This window comes from Stylophora pistillata, chromosome 6 (assembly GCF_964205215.1).
Source record: "Stylophora pistillata chromosome 6, jaStyPist1.2, whole genome shotgun sequence".
Classification (NCBI taxonomy): domain Eukaryota; kingdom Metazoa; phylum Cnidaria; class Anthozoa; order Scleractinia; family Pocilloporidae; genus Stylophora; species Stylophora pistillata.
In genome coordinates, this window is record NC_142524.1 from 16156378 (window position 1) to 16176598 (window position 20221).

Below are 20221 nucleotides of genomic sequence, written 5' to 3' on the forward strand. Positions count from 1 at the left end.
GTATCTAACGAAGAGTTCATGTGAGAAAGAAGGGATGGTTTTATGCATTGTTGTTGGCTGTTCGAGCAAAAGTGGAAAGCATAAAGACTAAGGAATTTTTCGTATAATAATTTAATAATTTTATGATTTCTATAGCGCAAAATTCATTAGATATATGATCTAATGCGCTATACCTAAGTTCATTACAAATCAAGGGGAAGAACAGGAGGAACTAGAAGTTGTTGTATGGTTCGAGACTTGTGGCTGTTGTAGATCCTCGAATTTTTGGTCGAGCTTTTCTTTGAGCTTCTTAGCCGATGAGAAATCGATGTCTTTAGCCCTCGCATACGGCACTTCATTGACATATGTCGGCAAAATCCATGAGCATTCTATCTGAGTGCAAGCAAGCTTGGGGTGTCACGAAAACTCGCACCCGAAAACTCAGACCTCAGACCTCAGACCCCGAAAACTCAGACCCCTCGAAAATTCAAGAGATAAACTCGACTCATGATCACTCCTGGTAATGCCGCGTGTATTTTGACCTTTTGGGTCTTGATCCAATTGAAGCAGCAAAAACAAGGCCGCAAGTTGCAAGTTTCGCAAAATCGTCCGATGGTTGAGCATTAAAACATTTTAGAGTGACACAAGACTTCATTTAGCTTAGATTTCCTCTATTTTTCCCGTTAATTTTGAGCTTTTCACTGACAGTTAACTGGATCAAATGCGCTCGCTCCAACACCAAAGTATTAAAATGTGGCGTGATTTTGACGAGCCGAAAGGGACGTTTGTTTACTTTTTTGTACTTCGTCGCACAGATCCTTGTTGTCGCTCTGTTAAAATTCTTAAATATTTTGCGATAATAATGGATGCAAACAGAGACTCGGCCCACCAGTCCCAAAACGAAGACAATTTTGCGACCCTTGGGCTAGAGTTCTTAAATGAATCAGAAAGAGAAAAACAACGGGAAAGAAGACTCGGCATCAGCGCCGTCACGATTCGCTTCACTGAAGAATCACTCTTGATATTGAGATACAATGAAATATATGAAGTTCATATATATTTTTTTTATCTACTGCGAGAATCGTGCATCATATGTATTCTTGATATTGTTGTCCGTCTTTCGCGTCGGATTTGTTGCATTATTCCACCGGTTATGTTATAAAACAATTGGTTCATGCTTTATACTATCGAATTTTACACTATCGAATTATGGAGCACTTCGGAAGCTTGGAGAACACTTCGAGGGATCTGAGTTTTCGGTGTCTGAGTTTTCGTGACACCCAGCGAGCTTGCCATGAATTCGAGTAGTTGCCTCTAACATAAAATAAAACACTCGCGATATGTGAGCATGACTCAGCCAGTCCAGCTTTGCATCCCAAGCAATGGGCTGACAAAATAGTCCTATCGTTTTCGGAAATGACCCAAATGTTCACTAAAGGATCATTCATATGCGGTGAATGCCAAACTCGTGCTCTCACTTGCCGGCGATTACTTTGCCTACAACTGAGGTTACAAATCCCGACACCATTTGATTAAACGCCTCTAGACTCTTGAACGCCTTGAACTGCTTCTTGGTGTAGAAGCTGGTCTCAAGAACGAGGTAACTCAGCAAGTCCGACACTTCCACAAGAGGCAAGCATTTTGGGCTGAACTTCTCGGCTGGTATGCTTGCAGGGTCAACCCCGATGACCGAGATCTTTTGCAAACATCTTTCCTTCCAACTCTCTAAGCTTTCGGCATACTCAGAGAGCACTTGGATACCTTAAGATGAATGCCAGATACTTTTATCGCTTTTTTCTTTCTGGATATTCATGTAGTTGGCGAAATAATACGGCGATAAGAGAGAGGGCTTCACTATAGAAATCGACTAATTATTCATAATTTTGACACCCGAGGGGCACCAACATGGCGGACACTAACTTCAGCAAAGCTTGTGACGTCACCTGAAACCCAAGAATTTGTTCGAGGTGTTAGAATCATCCTCTTTGTCATGAAGAAAGGCTTTTAACTGAACGCGGCGAAGGAATTTTTCTACGTCTTGTTTCACTGACAATTCGTCCGTTGTTTTAGAAATGGGAACAAACTTTAAGCCCTTAATGAGAACGGATTTTTCTAAATCAGTTCTACACGTTAAGCATTTATTTTTAGTATATTTATCACGAGTAATAATACTTTACTAGTCACTAGAAACCATGTTACCACATAATGTATTCTTTTTTAGGAGGTATATTACATTAAGTAATGTTATTCTCGTTATATTAATATATATAGTATAATATATAGTATAATATATATATAGTATCTGTATATTTTTAGTTAACTGTAGATGTAGACTTTTATATATTCGAATGTATTCAGTACGAGTCGTTAGCTCATTGTACCTCTCGAATTTAAATAAACTTACCTACCTACCTACCTGAGTCGGAAAGTGAAAGATTTTCTGGAACAGTAACTACAGTTTTGAGGTTTTCTGGTGATGAGTGGTTTGCAATTTGGGTACCGATAAGTTGGTCAAGTTTTTGGGCCTTAATTTGGTTCAAATGATTGAAAAGTTTAGAATTAGTTTCCTGAATTTTGGCGCGGATAGATTGTACTAAAACTGCTGGACAGATTTTGGAAAGTTCAGAGCGGCAATGTAGAATTTGTTCGGTGAGGTGATTACGTTTTTGGCACATAGCTCTGATGGTGATTCTCATAATGTTGCGTGAAAAAGAATTTTGGGCGCACTGAATTTGGTGATGGTATTGATTGGTGAGAGAAGATGCATGGAAATTAGAACAAAAACGCTTAGGAATGACTTGAGAATGAAGGTAACGGCCACTGGAATTGACGTGGCTACAAAGCTACTCTAAAAAGGTTGTCAGACTTTGACCAGATGGCTTCCTTTATTCTCTTCCGGAGAAAATTGACTTAAACATTAACTGATTGATGATAGGCGAGAATGAAAACTTGGTTTTGGATTCTTAGCTGGTCCCTTTCAATCCTGGCCATCACTGGGAATGGATTTGTCATCTTTCTTTTTTGCAGCAAACGGCAGCTTCGCACCAAAACTAACGCTTTCATCGTTTCACTCGCAGTGGCGGATTTGAGTATTGGAAGTATGGCTGTTCCTACGTGGTTTATATGTGAGATGGTGAATGGTTGCAATAATTTATCCGCTCGAAAAATTGAATGGGCTGTGAGGAACTTCTTCGCTTTCGTATCCGTGATGAATCTTTGTAGTTTAGTTCTAGATCGCTACATTGCTGTTGTGAATCCTTTAAACTACTTGACATTTATGAGGCGTCGCCGAGTTATCCTCATGATTTTCATGGCGTGGATAATTCCTTTTGCCCTCATCGCTGTTTCTACACTAAACAATTTTCTTTTCAAGAATTTGCTTCTGTTCAAAATTTTAACTTATCTGTTCCTTATTTTTGAGTCCCTCCCAAGCTTGGTGTTAATCTTTTTCTTTGTATCCATGGTAAAAGTTGTACTTAAGCATTATCGCGCCGCTAGCTTATTAGCGAAACAGTTACGCTTTAACCATCGGGTGTTTTTAAAAAATCAAGAAAAGTCTGCGATTATAATGATGGGGATTGTAATAGGATTGTTTCTTGTGTGTTACGGGATTTATTTTCGCTGCAGTGTTATTTATTTATTCAAGATTCAGCCATCATGTAATGATATCGGCTATAAAATCCCGATATTGGTGATGAACTCTGCCATCAACCCACTGGCGTACTCTTTCTTCAAGCGAGATATCAACAGGGAGGTAAAAAGATGCCTTTGTTGCATTATGTTGACGAAGTCAAGAGCGGTACATCCTGTTGATCAGAAAAGTTTTTCACTGGTCGTTCTGAAGAGTCAGTGTGGGCGATGAGTCAAGAACTTTTGCTTCATTTGTTTCTTCGTAACATTAGTTCCTTAGTGGACTTAAAGCCTCTCTTGACCTGAACATGACAAAGTGAAGCATCTGACAATTTTTCTTTTTAAATGAGCAATATCTTTAAAATTGACTTGTTAAACATTGCCTACACAAAGACCAACGCGTTGAAGGCTGGCAAGTAAAGAGTGAGGTCAAACAATTACATGCTTAAATTTAATGGGGTGATAAGACGCTTGAAAGTTTTCAATCTGTCATAAAAACGATATTCTACTGGTTAATTACAAATGTTTCTCAGATATATTATCAATATCAGAGTTCAATCCGACATTTAGCTGATGTTTTTATCATTTTCTGTGACAAGGAGAAGACATTAAAGGTGGCATTAGGGTTTCACAGCAAATGGAGTAGGGAATCATGACATCAGTTGGCCTTTAAAACAGGTGCCTTAAAGAGCACTGCCTCAAATTGAATGCATTATTGATAATTCACAAGAACTCAAGCTAGAGAAACACAAGATGATGAGTAAAATGAATTTAACTGCATGAAGTTCTATTCGATCACGACTCTCTAATAAAAGATATACGGAGAGGGAATAGTCACCTTTTCCGTTTTTTCCTCTGTAAAAAGTGGAACATTAAAGCACTGACGTTCTGCAAAGGTGACTGTTTGAAGCAGTGATTAAGATTCTCAGTATTATCTAAAGATTTTGAAACTCAGGGTAATAGTCTCTAAGGGCAAATTCGGAGCCTTGTCATTGTTAGAAAGGAACTCATCGATATTCATACAGAAAGGTCCTTCATACCGATATAATTTCCACTGGTAAATCTATTTTCAGCACTTTCCGTCAACCATTAGTTTTGAGCTGCTGCAGTAATTTCTACACCGAAAGCTGCTCTATCTTACTTATCTCTATATTTTCTCTGCGATGCAAGCCTGCTTTATACTTAACACACGCTATGCTTCAGAATTTTCGGAATGGTGTTTCTCTGGCCGGCCGAGACACAAGATATGTTTCCGCTTTGCAACAGCACAAAACATAACTAACCCAATACGACAATAAATAGATTCGCCAGAAAACGCCACAAACATCGGCAGGAGAAAACATTAACGTCTCCTATGCACATGCTCGTAACAAGGGCTTTTTTTTTTTTTTTTTCACTATTCCATAAAAAACCGTCAGCTTCTCGTAGAGCTTCGTTTCCGACCTCGTTCTCCGTTCCAGGGTTTCTCTACGTCGCGCCCACTGAAGCGAGACGAAGAAAGACTGAAATTGTTCCATTTCTCGTCTGCATTAGCGTGGACGGTAAGCCTGCTTTTAACTTTCTAGAAGAAGAAAAATCAATGAAAAAAGAAAAATTGGTGTTAGTGCGCCGTGGGAAGCTCCTGGGTGACGTCAATGCGCCACGGCGACTAAGCCAAAGAGTTTGACTTTGCACGGCTGAGTCATTTTCAGGCGTCAAATTTTCTAATCGTTTCGCGATTCGTGCGATATCGGTTTTTGCGCGCAATTTAACGCGGAAATCACGAGTCAGGTGGATTTTCATGGATTTTTCTTGAATCGCATATAAAAATAAGCACGAAACAAGAGACGCGAAACAATATCACTTAGTCTTATTTCAACTCGTAATTTCTCGCTAAGTACCATGCTTCATTAGCCAATCAGAATGTGAGATTTTTATCAAATATATGATTCCAATGAGACTTTGAGACTTCCTATCTTAATTACCAGTCAATCTTCATGTCATCACAACACACAGGTGATCTCAGAATATTTAAACCATTTCAAATTTCGAGGCGCACTATAAACTGGAAATCAGTAAAATGTTTCAGTAAGGATGACTCTCATGAACAAAACTCATAGGAAGATACAAGAAAGGCAGGCTGGCCAAGGAACCATCGCAGAACGACTTTTTCCGTGTGTGTGCTTATGATTTGTCTTCAGAGATAACATTCATACGGTCTTCGTCCTTCCTTAATATCTGAACGACTGGAAGGCCAAGTTTGTTGAGTTCGCTGACTTGTTCCACCGCGGTGCTGTTAAGCGGCGAAATAACGAGGACACACGATTAAGCTGATTGAGAGATTTTTCCGAAACAAAACACCTGGCTCCGGTTGTTCAAAAGGCAGATAACGTCATCCAACGGATAAATTGCCATCCAGCGGATAAGTGTTACCAAAATGTATTGCGCTACTTTCTACCGGATAGAGATTTATCCAGTGTACAGCATTATCCATCCTTCGAACAACCGGGGCCTGATAGACAACGCTCTCAAGTCCGTTTGCTAAGTTGTGAGAACGTTTCTGTTAGCGGTAAGAGCTTGTTGCACCATATTCTGCTCTGATTTCAGCGAAATTGTCTGAAACTGCAATACTCCCCCGCAGGTCACCAGCTATCTGAAGCGTTGACTTGTATGACCGCTTGTTGACAAATTGCGGGCCGATAGCCAATCATATTTTTGCGTTGTGAGAGCAACGTAGAATTCAAACTCTTGGAGCTAATTAGTCGGTAGTCCCTACTTATAAAGCGCCTCACTTATGGAGCTCCCGCGGCGCATCGACATCACTTCAAGAGTTTCCCGGGATGTGCTAATATCAGTTTTTTTTTTTCACTAATTTTTTTTTTTTATCCGCGACGGACCTAGTTGAAAAAGGGGACTGCTCGTGGTCTATCGAATTTAATAATGTACCATTTTTTTTTTCTCCTTCGCTGAAGAGCGTGGAGTTTCATTGATGCTCTTCATTTCAATCATTCCCACACATGCAATCATGCTACCATGTTAACCTCTTGCGTTACCAAGATGATTATACAGCAACCTTGTTCTCAGGAAGACACAGGACCCTGGGAACGAGGTTAAGGTTGTAATTTCTTGAATTATTTTCGCTTGTTTTAATCTAAAAAGAATACATCAGCAAATGTATTCATTGAGGCTCAAAGCTTCACTAATTCAACCTTTTAAGTAAAAAAAACAGATCTAGATTGAGCGATTTTCAATTGTCAGCGGTTTAAATTGTCCGCCGCCTCTTCTTTATTAAAAGGGAATAGATTAGTAAGGACCCGATTCTTGCCATTAGTGTTCTTTCTTTCGTGTGAACAAAGTTGGAAACTGAGTCAGGAGGTTAGTTTTAACAAAGCTATTTTGATTAAGTAGCGTCTGAGGCTACTCTACAAAAGGTTGTCAGACTGTCATGGCAGCTTGTGACGCCTAAAAATGATCTTTGTCATGAGTAAGTCCCTGCCTCTGTTGCTGATGAACAAGTGAGGTTTTGGATACGAATCAGGCCTAGAGTAGCTGTGTAGACACGCCTGAACACTCGTTTAAACGGTTAAATATGGCATTTGTATTTCTGAGGAAAGTAAATGAACGAATACTATGACTTTCGATCTCTTCTACCTGCGAGTTAAAAAACAGATGGTTTTTACAACGAATCAATTAACAGGACATTAAAGTTTAGTTTCGCACAAGGCCAAATTATAAACATGCTTGATAAGTTCTTCCCTACAACTGGTAGATACTTTTCAGAACCTGCGAACCTAACGCAAGATTTTAAAAACAGTGTACTATGAGCAGATAACACTAATTTTGATAAGCTGTAGATGACCAGTTAGATATTTCGTTTCTGTGGCTTATCTCGAGAAATTAAATTTTCACTAGTGAAAATTTCAATATGTCAGTGGAATTATTTAAATACGCCGACCAAAGCTCTTAAAGCATCAGATGTCTAGAGCAATTACTAAGCCTTGGTCTATGATCTTACTATGAAAACTTGGTTTTGGATTCTCGGCTGGTCCCTTTCTACTTTGGCCATAACTGGAAATGGATTTATCATCTTCCTTGTTTGCAGCAAACGACAGCTTCGCACCAAACCTAACGCGTTCATCGTTTCACTCGCAGTGGCGGACTTTTGTGTTGCGATGAGCGCTGTTCCTTCGCAGTTTGTTTGTGAGATAGTAATTGGTTGTAACTTGTCACCTATTTTGGATTCATTTGTATGGGCAGCAAGGAACCTGTTCGCATATGCGTCTGTGACAAACCTTTGTAGTTTGGTCCTGGATCGCTATTTTGCTGTTGTGAGACCTCTAAAATATATGACATTTATGAAGCGTCGCCGAGTTATTCAGATGGTTTCCTTATCTTGGGCAATTTCATTCACCGTTGTTACTACTGCAACAATATACAAGCTATTTTTCAAAGATAATTCAGTTCTCTTTTATTTTTCGCTTTGTTTAGTCATGATCACAGAGGTTTTTCCAAGTATGATGTTAATATTTTGCTTTGTATCAATGCTAAAAGTTGTATTTAGACATAAGCGAACTGCCCGTTCGTTATCAAAACAGTTACGCTTTAACCATAGAGTCTACTTCAAAACTCAAGAAAAGTCTGCCATTGTACTGATGGGGATTGTGATTAGTTTGTTTCTTGTGTGTTATGGGATATATTTTCGATGTAGTGTTATGTATTTGTATAATCGAGAGCCACCTTGTAACGATAGTGACTATAAAATTCCTGTTTTACTGTTAAACTCTGTCATCAACCCTTTGGCGTACTCTTTCTTCAAGAGAGACATTACAAAAGAGGTCAAAAGACGCCTTCGCTCAGTCACCATTTTTAAAAAGTCGATAGAGGAGCCATCCTTCAGATGAGGAACTGAATCAAAGAGTTTTATTTAGAACTTTTATCCTGTAAGCACTTCTTTTATTATTAGTTAAATGGCCTTTGGATCAGCGTAAAGCAAACTTGTCACAAAGAATTAGCTCATTTTAAAGGAATAAAATGAGGTGGCGAGGTGGTTCTTTTGTCAATAAGGGCTTAAAGGAAACCAAGACGACACAAGAGTTTATGAACATGATAATAGCTTTGAATGCGGTCTTTGAAAGTTTAAACGTTTCGTAGGAGTCCTCTGCAAAACCGTAAACAATGTGAAATCGCCAAAATTTTCTTGGTCTGAGAACGGGAACCTCGAAGGCAAAATATTTAATGATGATACTTCTATCTTCGGGATGTCCTCTACCATATAAATCTCTTGTATGAGAATCAAATATTTGAAATCCCATGTCACCTTTACAATAAATAACAACAGCAATGCACCCAACTGTAAATATGAAGTTTTTGTAGTCTTCAGATATCAGTGATTCAAAAGCTCTTCGCAAAGAAGAACAATATTGATAGCCCTGTATTGTAATTTCTTGATGCACAGTACCAGTGTAGCTTTCACTAAAGTGCAGTTGATAGTTAGCATCAAACCACAGGGCCCATACAATCTGTTTGTGTTGCCGATTGTTGTTTTATAATGAATGTACCAGATTTATCGTTTGCCTCAGCTATAGTGATATATTGCTGACTAGTGCATATCAAAAAAGATAAATAAACGTTGAATTACTTTACCTGCGGTGTATAGTCGTCCTTTTGCCTCAAAAGTATTTTTTTGAGCGCTTTTGAATAAGTCTGAGTTCATCGTTAATGTAACGTACAAAAGAAAGACAAGGGTGGAATCCTTGTCTTGAAAGAGTTCCAGCGCCCGAGCAATTTTTCCCCCAAAAATCGCATCGCTCCTCTTTCAAACTTCGCAGCATTAAGATCAAAAGATTCACGATTCTCCTCGTACCTTCCAATCGAAAATTCGTCCAAACGGACCGGAGCTAGCCCTGGAAGAAAATCAAAATCCCCACAGTATTTTTGCCTCCGGGATGCGTAGCAAGATTCTCATGTGCCAGCCAGAAGCCTTCACGCGGTTGCTCTTTTCTGATTGGAAGAAGATATTTTGAATTGGTCATCGTTTAACGTCGTCCAATCAGAAAAGGGCAACCGCGTGAAGGTTTCTGGTTGACACACGAGAATCTTTCTATGCATCCCGGACGCTAAAATACTGTGGGATTTTGATTTTCTTCGAGGGTTAGCTCCCGCAGTCAATTTGAGATTTTCGCTGGGCTGGTTGCTCGACAATCCAACTTTTGTGGGATTGTTTTGATGAACTTAAAGGAAAACTACTTGGCTTTCGTGCTGCCAGGTTTCGATTCAAGGGGATGTATTTAAGTGTGTTTTTCGAGCAGTTTTGGCGAGCGTGTGTGAGACAGAGCTTTCCAACCTTCCCTTTTATTTGGTAGTGGTAGGACGTTAAGCTGAAACACAGCAAAACGGCCTCAAATCGTGACAAGAACAGCACAGACTACTCTGTATGAAGGTAAGACTTTATTTCTTTGATTATTTCACACAACTTTATATTTACGGAGCTCAAAAGCAAGTCCAACTAAAGCACTATACAAACTCTATAATAATCCACTGTGAAAGAGCCTGTGACCGAGCTTGTGACAGAGCCTGGGCCGCCTATGGTTGCATGACTAAAAAAAAAAAGTGCTTTTTTTTGAACGCACACTGATTGTTTGTTTAAAAACTTCCGTGCATTTTGCTTAAAGAAAGAAGTAATTTTCACTAAATATAATCCTAGTTCATAACGGCTCCACATCTGAATAAAAGTACCAAGAGGGAATGCACAAAAATAACGATCAAATTGATAAAATCGCGGCCACGGTCAAAAATTAAATCTACTTTCATTTTCAATTTTTAGGTAACTATTAATGAGTTTTCAAAGGTTTCAGGTCTTATTTTTCAAAGTACTGCGGAATTTTGGAAATATTTGAGAAAATCGAATTCGCGCTCTCCATGGCCGAAAATAGCTGTATAAATTAGCCAAAATGAGCATTCGGAAGAACGTCCTCGCGTCTTTGGTGGAAGACATAACATCAAAAATTAATAATCCATGTCAAAAGTAGAAGTATTAAGCACTCTGTTAAAGCCTGTCTTTTGGTTGTACGTTATACTTCTCCCAACGAAAAACACAATCATTAATGGCGATTTGATAAAAGCCAGAGTAAACATAGTTTTACCGTCTAATTACAAACCGAAATTGCGATATGTGGCCGGGTTCATCTTATGGTTGTTGAGTGCCCAAGTGCTCCTCTTCCAAGAAATATAATGGTTGGTTTGGGTTTTTTGGCGAGCACTCTATAAAACGCCATCAAAATCTGAATATTTTAGTGAGAATTTACACTAATTAGCATATTGCCGTTGTGTTGATAGACTAAGCGTATTTACGGAAAAACCGAAAAAAAAACTCTGCTTTTGATTAACCCTTTTCCATCAAGCCACGCATACATCATTTAAATTTGCACCACTACTGTTGTTATTTGTTTCTTGTTGAAATTGAGAGACAACATTATGTAACTGTGTACATTGCAAGGGTGTTTGATGTGATACCTATTGCAGCCTAAAACACCCACAATGATTCCCGATTTCCATTGCAGTGAACCGTTTATATAATAACAAATGCCAAAAATCCAGCATTCTGCTCCAAGAGCAACACTGAAAAAGTTTCTATCTTTTAAGATCAAAACTTACTCAAGAAATCAAAAGTTTGCATTCAAAACACACCCCAGGGCCAGATCTTGCTGTTCGACTGGAAAATGCCTTCTCACTTTATCCGCTAGCCCTTGTTCCTCCGTTTGACGAAAGCTAGTGTCGCAAACACAACCTTTGCCTCGTTTATGACCGAAAAGAATTCTGGAAAATTCCACCACAACTCGAGAAGTGAACACCTCACATTCCATTTTCACAAATGACTAGAATCATGTGGGGCCACCCAGTCCTACCAGCAAAATATCACATCCATCGAGACTTTTGCCGCTCAAAACTGGCCCAAAAAGCCTTGGTAGGTCCTAGTAGCCATCCACAGATGGGCCATAGAGAGGACTTCACTTGTGAACTCGCCAAACTTGCATGAAAGCATTTTGGCGGTCCAGTCTACACGAAACCACCTCTCACCTCTGTTTTCTTTCAGAGGCTTGCCTCTTCCCACATTCCAGCTTAATGATGCTGTCCTGAGGGCTTCTGTAGAGGGAAACTGGCTCGAAAAACACTTATAAACGCGGGTGACGCTATATTGAAGGCGGTCGTCGAGGGTAAGAGTAAACAGTAATTTTGGTCAGCGGGCAAATCATGAAACACGCGAATATTGCGAAATCTCGCGAAAGGATGACATTTAAAAACTGAAGACAATTTTTGACTAAGACATTAGTAAATATTTGAAAATAATATATGTGTACTGCGCTTTCATAAAATGTATGAAAGCGTTCCTCGCAGTAATAAACCGTACTTATCTAGTAGGTGGAAATAGGGTCGAAATAAGGTCTGAAAAAAATTTTAGGTCCGTATACGGGATTTGAATCTATGACCTCTGCGATACCGGTGCAGTGCTCTACAAACTGAGCTAACAAGCCAACTGGTAGCAGGTCATTATGTTGGTTCGTATTAAATCCATCAATGAATTTGAATGAATAAAAATCATATATGTGTACTGCGGTTTCATAAAATATATGAAAGCGTTCCTCGCAGTAATAAACCCTATTTATTTAGTAGCGACTAAGTACTGTAGACATGACTTATTGACTTGCCCTGTTCTGCCAACAGAAGACCGAACATGATAGGCATGCAATATCTACTTTCATTGCTTATAACAAGTGTAAAATTATTAAGTCGTAAGTGAAAATAGCTGTTCCTTTGCGAATAAAGTAACCCTTTTTTTGCCTGTCATTATATTTGTAGTGAGGTCGCTGACGCCAAAACGAGCTGGCTTTCTCTATCATGGCCTTACATCGAGCCGGTGAAGTTTAAACAGAAGGGTGGGTACAACTGCGGAATTCTCATTTGTCTCTTAAGTAGCTAACTCGCTATGCACCCACACGCGACATTTAGTTTTAAGTTTAATACAGAAGTCACTACTCTCATTAAATTATGAGGTGTTAAGGTACGAAATATTTATCCTCACAAGGTAACTAGCATTACCGTTCGACAGGCTAGCCCCTGGAAGAAATGCATTCGATTAAATATACCTTAACAACCTATTATTTCTGCCTTAAAATTAATTTAACGGAATATTGCATATTCTTCACTCATTTTCCCAATGACTGATTGTTATTTTTGATCGTTTCTTTCAGTTTGTTAGATGTTTGAGCGAAGAATCCTCCGTAGATGCAGCTTTCGACATAGCAACCGAACGTGCACTAATCAGTAACGTCTATGGTGTTTGGCTGTTGTTACGATGACATCCACGAGTAAATAACCTAACTCACAGCTTGTTTCCAAACTGCATATCCTTTAATCTTGCTAAGCATTGGGTTTGATCCTGATATAGAGTTAAGAGTCAAAGTATGAGACCTGACCTAATAAAAAGGTAGAGATATTTAAGTGAATGATAATGAAAGACATGTTCCGTCCGCTGTAGGAGAAATATCAACGTCTGCATTACGGTGCGCCATGACGACGATGGAGAAGATTGGCTGGGATGCAACAGTTGTGGCCAGTACTTCCACGCAAGTTGCATCAAAGTGGATTCCTCAGACTCTCTCTAGCTACTTTGTCTGCCTTTGTTAATTTCACAACATCGCTGCGGATTAGTGACGTAAATTGACGTAAATTGATAGTGGAGAATATTCTTCCCAGTGTGGGACTGGCTCAAGACTAAGCTAGGCTGTGTACAATTCCTGAAATTCCCGTTATTTCACGAATTATTTGACGCTTAAGTGTTGACAAGTTTTTCGTATTACGTAAGTAAAAAGTTGACTCTACGCTGCAAGGAGAATCTCTCTCAAAATTTACTCTTTAAGAGTCGAAGTTACCGTCCAAAATTCAAACGTTACTGTTAGGTTTATTGGCGCATTGATAACCTTGGAAATAGCTCAAACATACTGAAAACATTTTCATTAGTTCTTGTATATCTTTATCCTTTGTTCAGTACGATCTTACACATTTCGGGTTTGAACTTTTTGTGGGGAACAAGTGCTACAGCTTACATGACGTATTTAAATTTAACCGCTGTACTATGAACTTGAGTGTTCGACCCTCGAAAAACGAATCGATTTGAACGCATCCAAACACGAGCGGTTGATCTAGGTCACATGACCCCAAAGTCTGAGCCCATGATGTCACAAAACCGCAAATATTGTAATGGATACGTTATATAACGACAAACAAAGTGAGCTTAAGTTTTGTATGGCCAAATTATAAGGTTTTGTCTGCTGGAAAAGGGTTAAAATTATTTCACTAAACTCTGCTTTACACCCGTAATGGATAACTTACCTGATAGACATGTAGTTCAGTTACTGTCCAACTACTGATTTCGTTTTCAGAGGTAACGCAAAAGCTCAGTTTAAAAAATATTCGGTCAAAGGTCAAAACCTCTAACTGTAATGCGTGACGGCGTGACGCTTAATTTAATTTAATTTTAATTTATTCCATTTTCACTGCATTAATTAAATTCCATAAGAAAACAATTAACTACCTACTTAGAACTAAAAGACCAAAAAACAAAAACAAAAACAAAAAGAAAACAAAAACAAAAAAATTTGCATTGGGGAAGGACTAGAAGGGAACATACGAACCATTCGAGCTAGTCCCCACCTTAAAGAAGATCAAAATTCCAATACGTAACTGTGGGAAAACTGTGGAATTAAATTTTTGTAAATCACAAAATATTGCGACTAATTATATGTGTAGTTATTTCAACTTCTACCGAGCCGCTGTTTGATGAAGTAGGTAAAAAGGAATTATTATTTTCAGTGGGAAGGGGGGATGGGAGTGGGCTTGGCGATCAGACGTTTTGGAAGCGAGTTTAATAACGAGAAACGCCTTTAACACTCTAAACAGCACGCGAGTTGCATTTAGTCAATATGGAAAACTGAGCTGGAGGGCTCAAAAGTGTTGACTAGAATATATTTTTCTTTAAATGACAGATACGTCTGTGGTATGTTGAGGTGGGGTTTATGACCACAGTCCATCAAAGAATTGAAAATATTCCCAAAGTGTTTCGTTCTGAACGCTGGAGTTAATGTCCCAGTTTCAGGCGATTGCTTATCGCTTACTCTCGGTGTCATCCATGTACTGTTAGTCTCTGAGAGACAGATTCAGCTGTGGCACTGTAATATATACTCCAAAAATGCTTTGTCCGACGTTCACTGCCAAAACAAAGAAGTATCTAAAGGGACGTAAAAAGACTAATACCAGAGCAGAGTTGAAGAGTTTATTAAGAAACGCAGCAGCTAATATCACTGGTGGGTACTTCAAAGATTAAAAGCGATGGCACCTACATTTCAAAAACTCTTCAATTCGGCTCAGGTATGAGGCTTTTTTACGTCTCTTAACATCACTAGTGGGGATTTCAAAGTTGAGGCAAATTCTGTTAAGCATTGACTTGGCAAATGTCGGCAACTTGGTTCGTTCCTTCATCTCACATAGGTTGTAGTTGTCGAAGATGATTGGATGGGCAGGTTGGATGTTATCAAGAACTTCTCCTGTAAGGCTGCTGAAGTGCATTTCGGCTTCTGCGCTTTCCTCGTCATCGGACTCGTATTGGATGGGGTGAGGCCTTGGAGCCGGAGCGCTTAGACGCCAGGTGCGAAAAGTAGCTGGTGATCTGTCGAGTGGTCAAGAATTCAGAGCTGTTAAACAACCGGTCACCATTTCTGTCCCTTACGGTTATCATTGAGCGAGCAACTGAGGCAGTGTTGACTTTTTGTCCTGTTTACTCACTGATCAGGAACTCACTCAGTAGATAATTCTTCTGCTTCTGGTTAAATTGCGCTATTGACGATTTGCTGGACAAAGCTGTACGTGGTTACGCCGTTAGACTGGAGGAGCAGTTTGAAAGTGTTCCAAAGCTACAACATTAGAACACTGGAAACAAAACGAAAGAAAATGTGCCTGTACTCCCAATGCTTAACAGAATGTGCCTCTACTTTGAAATCCCCATCAGTGATATCAAGGGACTTAAAAAAGCCCCATACCAGAGCCGAATTGAGGATTTTTTTAAGAAATGTAGGTGCCATTGGTCTTAATCTTTAAAGTACCCACCAGTGATATTAGCTGCTGCATTTCTTCATCTCTGCTCTGGTATTAGTCTTTTTACGTCCCTTTAGATACTTGTTTGTTTTGGTAGTGAACGTAGGACAAAGCATTTTTGGAGTTTATATTACAGTGCCACAGCTGAATCTTTCTTTTAGAGACTAATAGTATATGGATGATACTGAGAGTAAGCGATAAGCAATCACCCGAAACTGCATCGCCAGAAATCGAGGACATTTTGCTCCCGCATTCAATGGTCAGCGGATTGCAGTCGGATGAAAACAAAGATGGCGGTCAAGACAAATTCCATATAAAATATTGAACGATTTAAGTTCTGTGGACCTTCTTTATGGAGAAAAAAGCAAAAGAAAAACAACTTTGAACTGATCTCTTGGTATTTTTAAGGCAGAGCGACTTATAGCAATTTGCTGTCTGATGTAATGCAAAGGACACTCTGTACTAAGCTTCAATGTCCACTCAAACTGGCTTTTTTTGTAATCGTCTAAGATGTCAGACATTTTGGAAATTGTAGCTTAAACCACTTGCATTAAATAATGGGAAGATCTAGGCAAATCGTACTTGAAAAGGGCTTTTTCTCCCAGTTGAAAACACAGTTCAACGAACGTACTGATACAGATCTCTCTGATCTGCTTCTTAATTTTCGCGCGAGAAAATATTTATTCAAGGCCTACTTTAGTATGAGGGGGTCTGGATTGAGTTTATTTCCCGTCAAACATTGCTGGATAAGAAAAACAAATATGGCGGCAGTTTGAAGGTTTCGAGGAGGGATTTTCTTTTAACGCTTTCCCTTCTGGTGCGTTCTCAAGGATGGTCTCGGATCACAGACTCCACAGAGCAAAAATACCAATTTTCAAGCTCTTTTGGAAGTATCTTATTGTCGAGAAATGTCTCTTTTTATGGATGATTTGCTTACTTCGAACTTCCCTTTATTTAATGCGAGTCGGAGCTAGTTGACTTCTTGAAGGGTTAGCACTCATCTCCATATTTCAGAATGACGTGACGTCATACACCCCGTTCCGATGCGACTTCGTTCGAACTTCGGAAAAAGTAAAGTAAAAATGGCGGACGGTTGTGGGAAATCAGAGAGATCGCTTTATAACTAGTAGCTATTACTGGTATTGCGTCGGTAATTATTTTAATGACGGTAAGTGATTCATTTCTACATCTTTCCTTTTTACGGAATTCGGTGACTCACGTTTTTAAGTGAGAGAAATGCAGTCGTCTAAACGTCGTTTTGAAATATAGAACGCGGCCCCATACTTCAAAATGACATTCCAAGAAATCGCAATTTCAAGGGTTGCGAAAAATATCATGAGGCACTCTAACCAATCAATTGGTGGTCTCTGACGTCCTCATAAAGAGTGAAGGTGAAGTTAGGGATTGGAAAAATGTAACAAGGAACTATAGACTATAGTCGATATTGGTATTTAACAACAAATTAAGGTACCAGACTGATTCAAATTTTAAAATGAACTGAACACGGCTATCCAAAATTTAGTTTTGAATTGCCATGTTGCATTGGCTTAAAAGTCAATGAATAGTTTATGTTTTTGGAGAGAAATTAAATTGTTAAGTATTTTTCCAACTAACAATCAACTAAGAAACAAATTCATATTAAAACAACATAGAAGATGTTGTTTCAGGTACAGTGTCAACAATGTACATGAAAGGCATGCAATCACACGAACAGAATTAGTATTAGAATTGATCAGAAGTCTCATCATATGAAACTAAACCTAAAAAATTGCCTTCACCCTCATTTTCTGACAATTTTATGCGTGCTTCGACAACACCTAAATTCTGACATCTTATAACAAAGAAGCTAAGTGTACTAATTTTTACTCATTCCTTAAAAAAAGGTAATTTGTTAAAATGTCACACATGTTTCCCCATCAGTTTACTTTTTTAAGTCCATTGGGGCTGAATAAAGTACTTCTGAGTGTATGCATATAACAACCAAGAACCGCAATTGTGTGGTTTGCAATAAACACCTCAGATTCTAAAAGAAAATAAGGCTTTTTTACATCATTTTTAATAACCCTTTTTGCATCACCAAAAGTAATAAATAATAAGTGTTGATTACATTGTCAGTTTTCTTTTGTTATAATTATTTTACTTTTTTTCAATAGTTTTAAGTGTCCTTGGCTTCTGGCAACAATGTTTTTTCAAACCAATTGAGGATTTGACATCCACAACTCACTAGACTTTGAGGACTTGAGATTTGTGGGATGGACGTCTTCTGTTGGAGACCTCGCCACATTGCGAAGCAAGGAAAGAACCTCCCTTTGATGGTTTAAGCCATTATCTACTTTACGGAACCATCTTTCTCAACGTTGCTCACGATGGAAATCACAGATCAAAGTTGTAGTATCCAGAGATAAAATAGAAAATTGAGCTTTGTTGTTCGAGATTTTCTTATTACAGCTTTGATGGCAGACCGACACCACAGCTTTTTTGAAGTACAGAGGGAAGGGGGTCAAAATCATTCTTGCATTGTGCATGTACATAATTCTATGTTTTAAAAATTTATTGCATAAACACTGTACAAACCTTCAAATGTAGATTCAGTGTCCGTCATAAAGCACTGGGGTTTCCGCTTGGAAATCCAGGCACAGAATATTTTCAGTGCTCCCTCTATTGCAGCTGTTGTTTCTTTTTGGGTTATAAAAGCCCCAACCGCTGTATAGTTAACATTAGTTTTAACAACAAGGAAGAACAATGGAAACTCATATCTCATGGTCTTGTATGTAGCATCCAGAAGCATGATTTCATTTCCATATCTGCTCATCAAATGCCTCTGCCAAGCTGTTTGATGCAAAAATAGGAGGTTTTGAGTGATATGAGCTTTAACACTGCTATCTGTGTCAGAGGTGTTGCCAGGCAAAGCTTCCATAGGGGATAGGGAGTAAGGTCTAAAGAAAAAGAGATCCTCAGGATTCTCTTGTTTCCGCCCTTAATTTTCTCCTCAAGATTTTCCTGGTCAGCCTTGGATAGCATCTGTTTTACAGTTGCTTTATACATGTGGTTCCTCATATCCACATCCTTGGCATGATAGCGTCTGTTTGTGACTGGTGGGGGATTCTGACCAGCAAAAAGATCATTCCTGACATATGTCGCAAGTGCCTTTTCATTTCTTCAAATGTTTTGACCCCTTCACCAGCAAGGGCGTGGATTTTTTGAACCAGGCTCTTGTCAATAGGTTGTAACATGCCACCAATCTATAGAAATAATATGTTATCATCATTATCATTATTGTTATCAGCGTCATCGTCATTATCATTATTATTACTTACTATTATTATTAAAAATAAAATGGTAATTATTTTTCAAATTGGTCAATGAAGTGAAAATTTGGCTAATTTACAACATTTTTCTCACTGTCTGCAGTTTGACTACATATGAAAAAAAATCTTCATGTTGACATCCCTCATCTTTTTTGATTGGGTTATACCTCTACGATGACATGATCTTTGTGGTTCTTTTCCATGGGTTGGTTAATGTAGATTCTTCTTTCAAACTGTGGCCACATTTCCATTTTTATTATCACCCCTGAGTCTATCAGACATGTCCCTCCTTATTCGCTTTGTGTTATCCAAAATCTGCATGACAAAGATGTAGATCTATTTGTTGTTCAAACATTACTGAATCACAATATAGTAATATTTTAAAAGGAATAGCCCTTTTTACAGTTACCGGCGCCATATTGGATGTGTAACCGCGCAAACATGATAGCGAGGTTAGTGTTGAGTCGCGTTGCGAGTTCTATTGAGAGTTTAGTGAAATGTGGTGGTGCTCTGTCCTTTTCATCGAGATATTTCGACAATGAACGATACTTTCCCTACGCAGGATATTCCTCCTTCTTCTTCGAAAAGAAGAGGAAGACACTGTGCCGCTTTTTGGTTGTGCTAATAGCTATTATGACACAACAGGCAATCCAACAGGTCTGCATTTCTTCTCGTTTCCGAATGACTTCCAGCAGCGAATCAGATGGTGCAATCTCCTGAAGCGCCAGCATGGAAAGGACGGATTCTTCATCACAAAATCAACTTCTTTGTGCTCAGAACATTTCAAAACAGAAGACATGCGAAAAAACGTGGGCAGATCGCTGGAAATTGGTGAAAGGTTTATAATGTTTGTACGGTTGTTTTGTTGCTTGGATACCAAAAGAAAATGGAGCTTTGATTTTCGGTATTGTAGTGTTTATGCTGGGATTTTTTTCTCCTTATTAAAAAGGTGACATTTATATTTCTTTGTGCACTGTGGTCTTATACGATATCTGTGAACTGAATGTAAAATTATAAAATTATAATGTAAAATTAAAATGTAAAATTAAAAATTTAATAAAATCATGAGTTTATTATTATATATATGGGAAGAACCATCTCGATTAAACTAGTCAGTACCGAAAAAAACACGGAAAATGCCTGCTTAAAGGGTCCCAGTAGCAACTGTGACAACTCAA

At 38.7% G+C, this 20221-nt stretch overlaps 3 protein-coding genes and 1 long non-coding RNA gene across 4 annotated transcripts; 3 read left to right on the top strand and 1 right to left on the bottom strand.

The window, feature by feature from the left end:
* Positions 1 to 2741: 2741 nt before the first annotated feature.
* LOC148728509 (octopamine receptor beta-1R-like) lies at positions 2742 to 4958 on the top strand. The gene has a single exon (XM_088724832.1). It carries the CDS (start codon positions 2921 to 2923, stop codon positions 3839 to 3841), a length of 921 nt encoding a protein of 306 aa, XP_088580958.1. The 5' UTR covers positions 2742 to 2920; the 3' UTR covers positions 3842 to 4958.
* A 506-nt stretch (positions 4959 to 5464) lies between these two features.
* LOC148728510 (octopamine receptor beta-1R-like) lies at positions 5465 to 9220 on the top strand. The gene has a single exon (XM_088726089.1). The coding sequence runs from the start codon at positions 7605 to 7607 to the stop codon at positions 8487 to 8489; it is 885 nt and encodes a 294-aa protein (XP_088582215.1). The 5' UTR covers positions 5465 to 7604; the 3' UTR covers positions 8490 to 9220.
* A 7171-nt stretch (positions 9221 to 16391) lies between these two features.
* Positions 16392 to 20004, top strand: LOC148728511 (uncharacterized). Its single transcript, XR_016002516.1, has 2 exons — positions 16392 to 16903; positions 17889 to 20004. It is a non-coding gene; the product is annotated as an uncharacterized LOC148728511 (long non-coding RNA).
* On the bottom strand, positions 18547 to 19294 carry LOC111340291 (uncharacterized). The gene is given in 3 exon segments (XM_088763299.1): positions 18547 to 18872; positions 18875 to 18977; positions 19211 to 19294. Coding segments are annotated over 3 exon segments (513 nt in total).
* Positions 20005 to 20221: the final 217 nt, after the last annotated feature.

Excerpts from the sequence above, each read along its gene's own strand:
- LOC148728510 (XM_088726089.1), top strand. The coding sequence starts at position 7,605 with ATGAAAACTTGGTTTTGGATTCTCGGCTGGTCCCTTTCTACTTTGGCC.
- LOC148728509 (XM_088724832.1), top strand. The coding sequence starts at position 2,921 with ATGAAAACTTGGTTTTGGATTCTTAGCTGGTCCCTTTCAATCCTGGCC.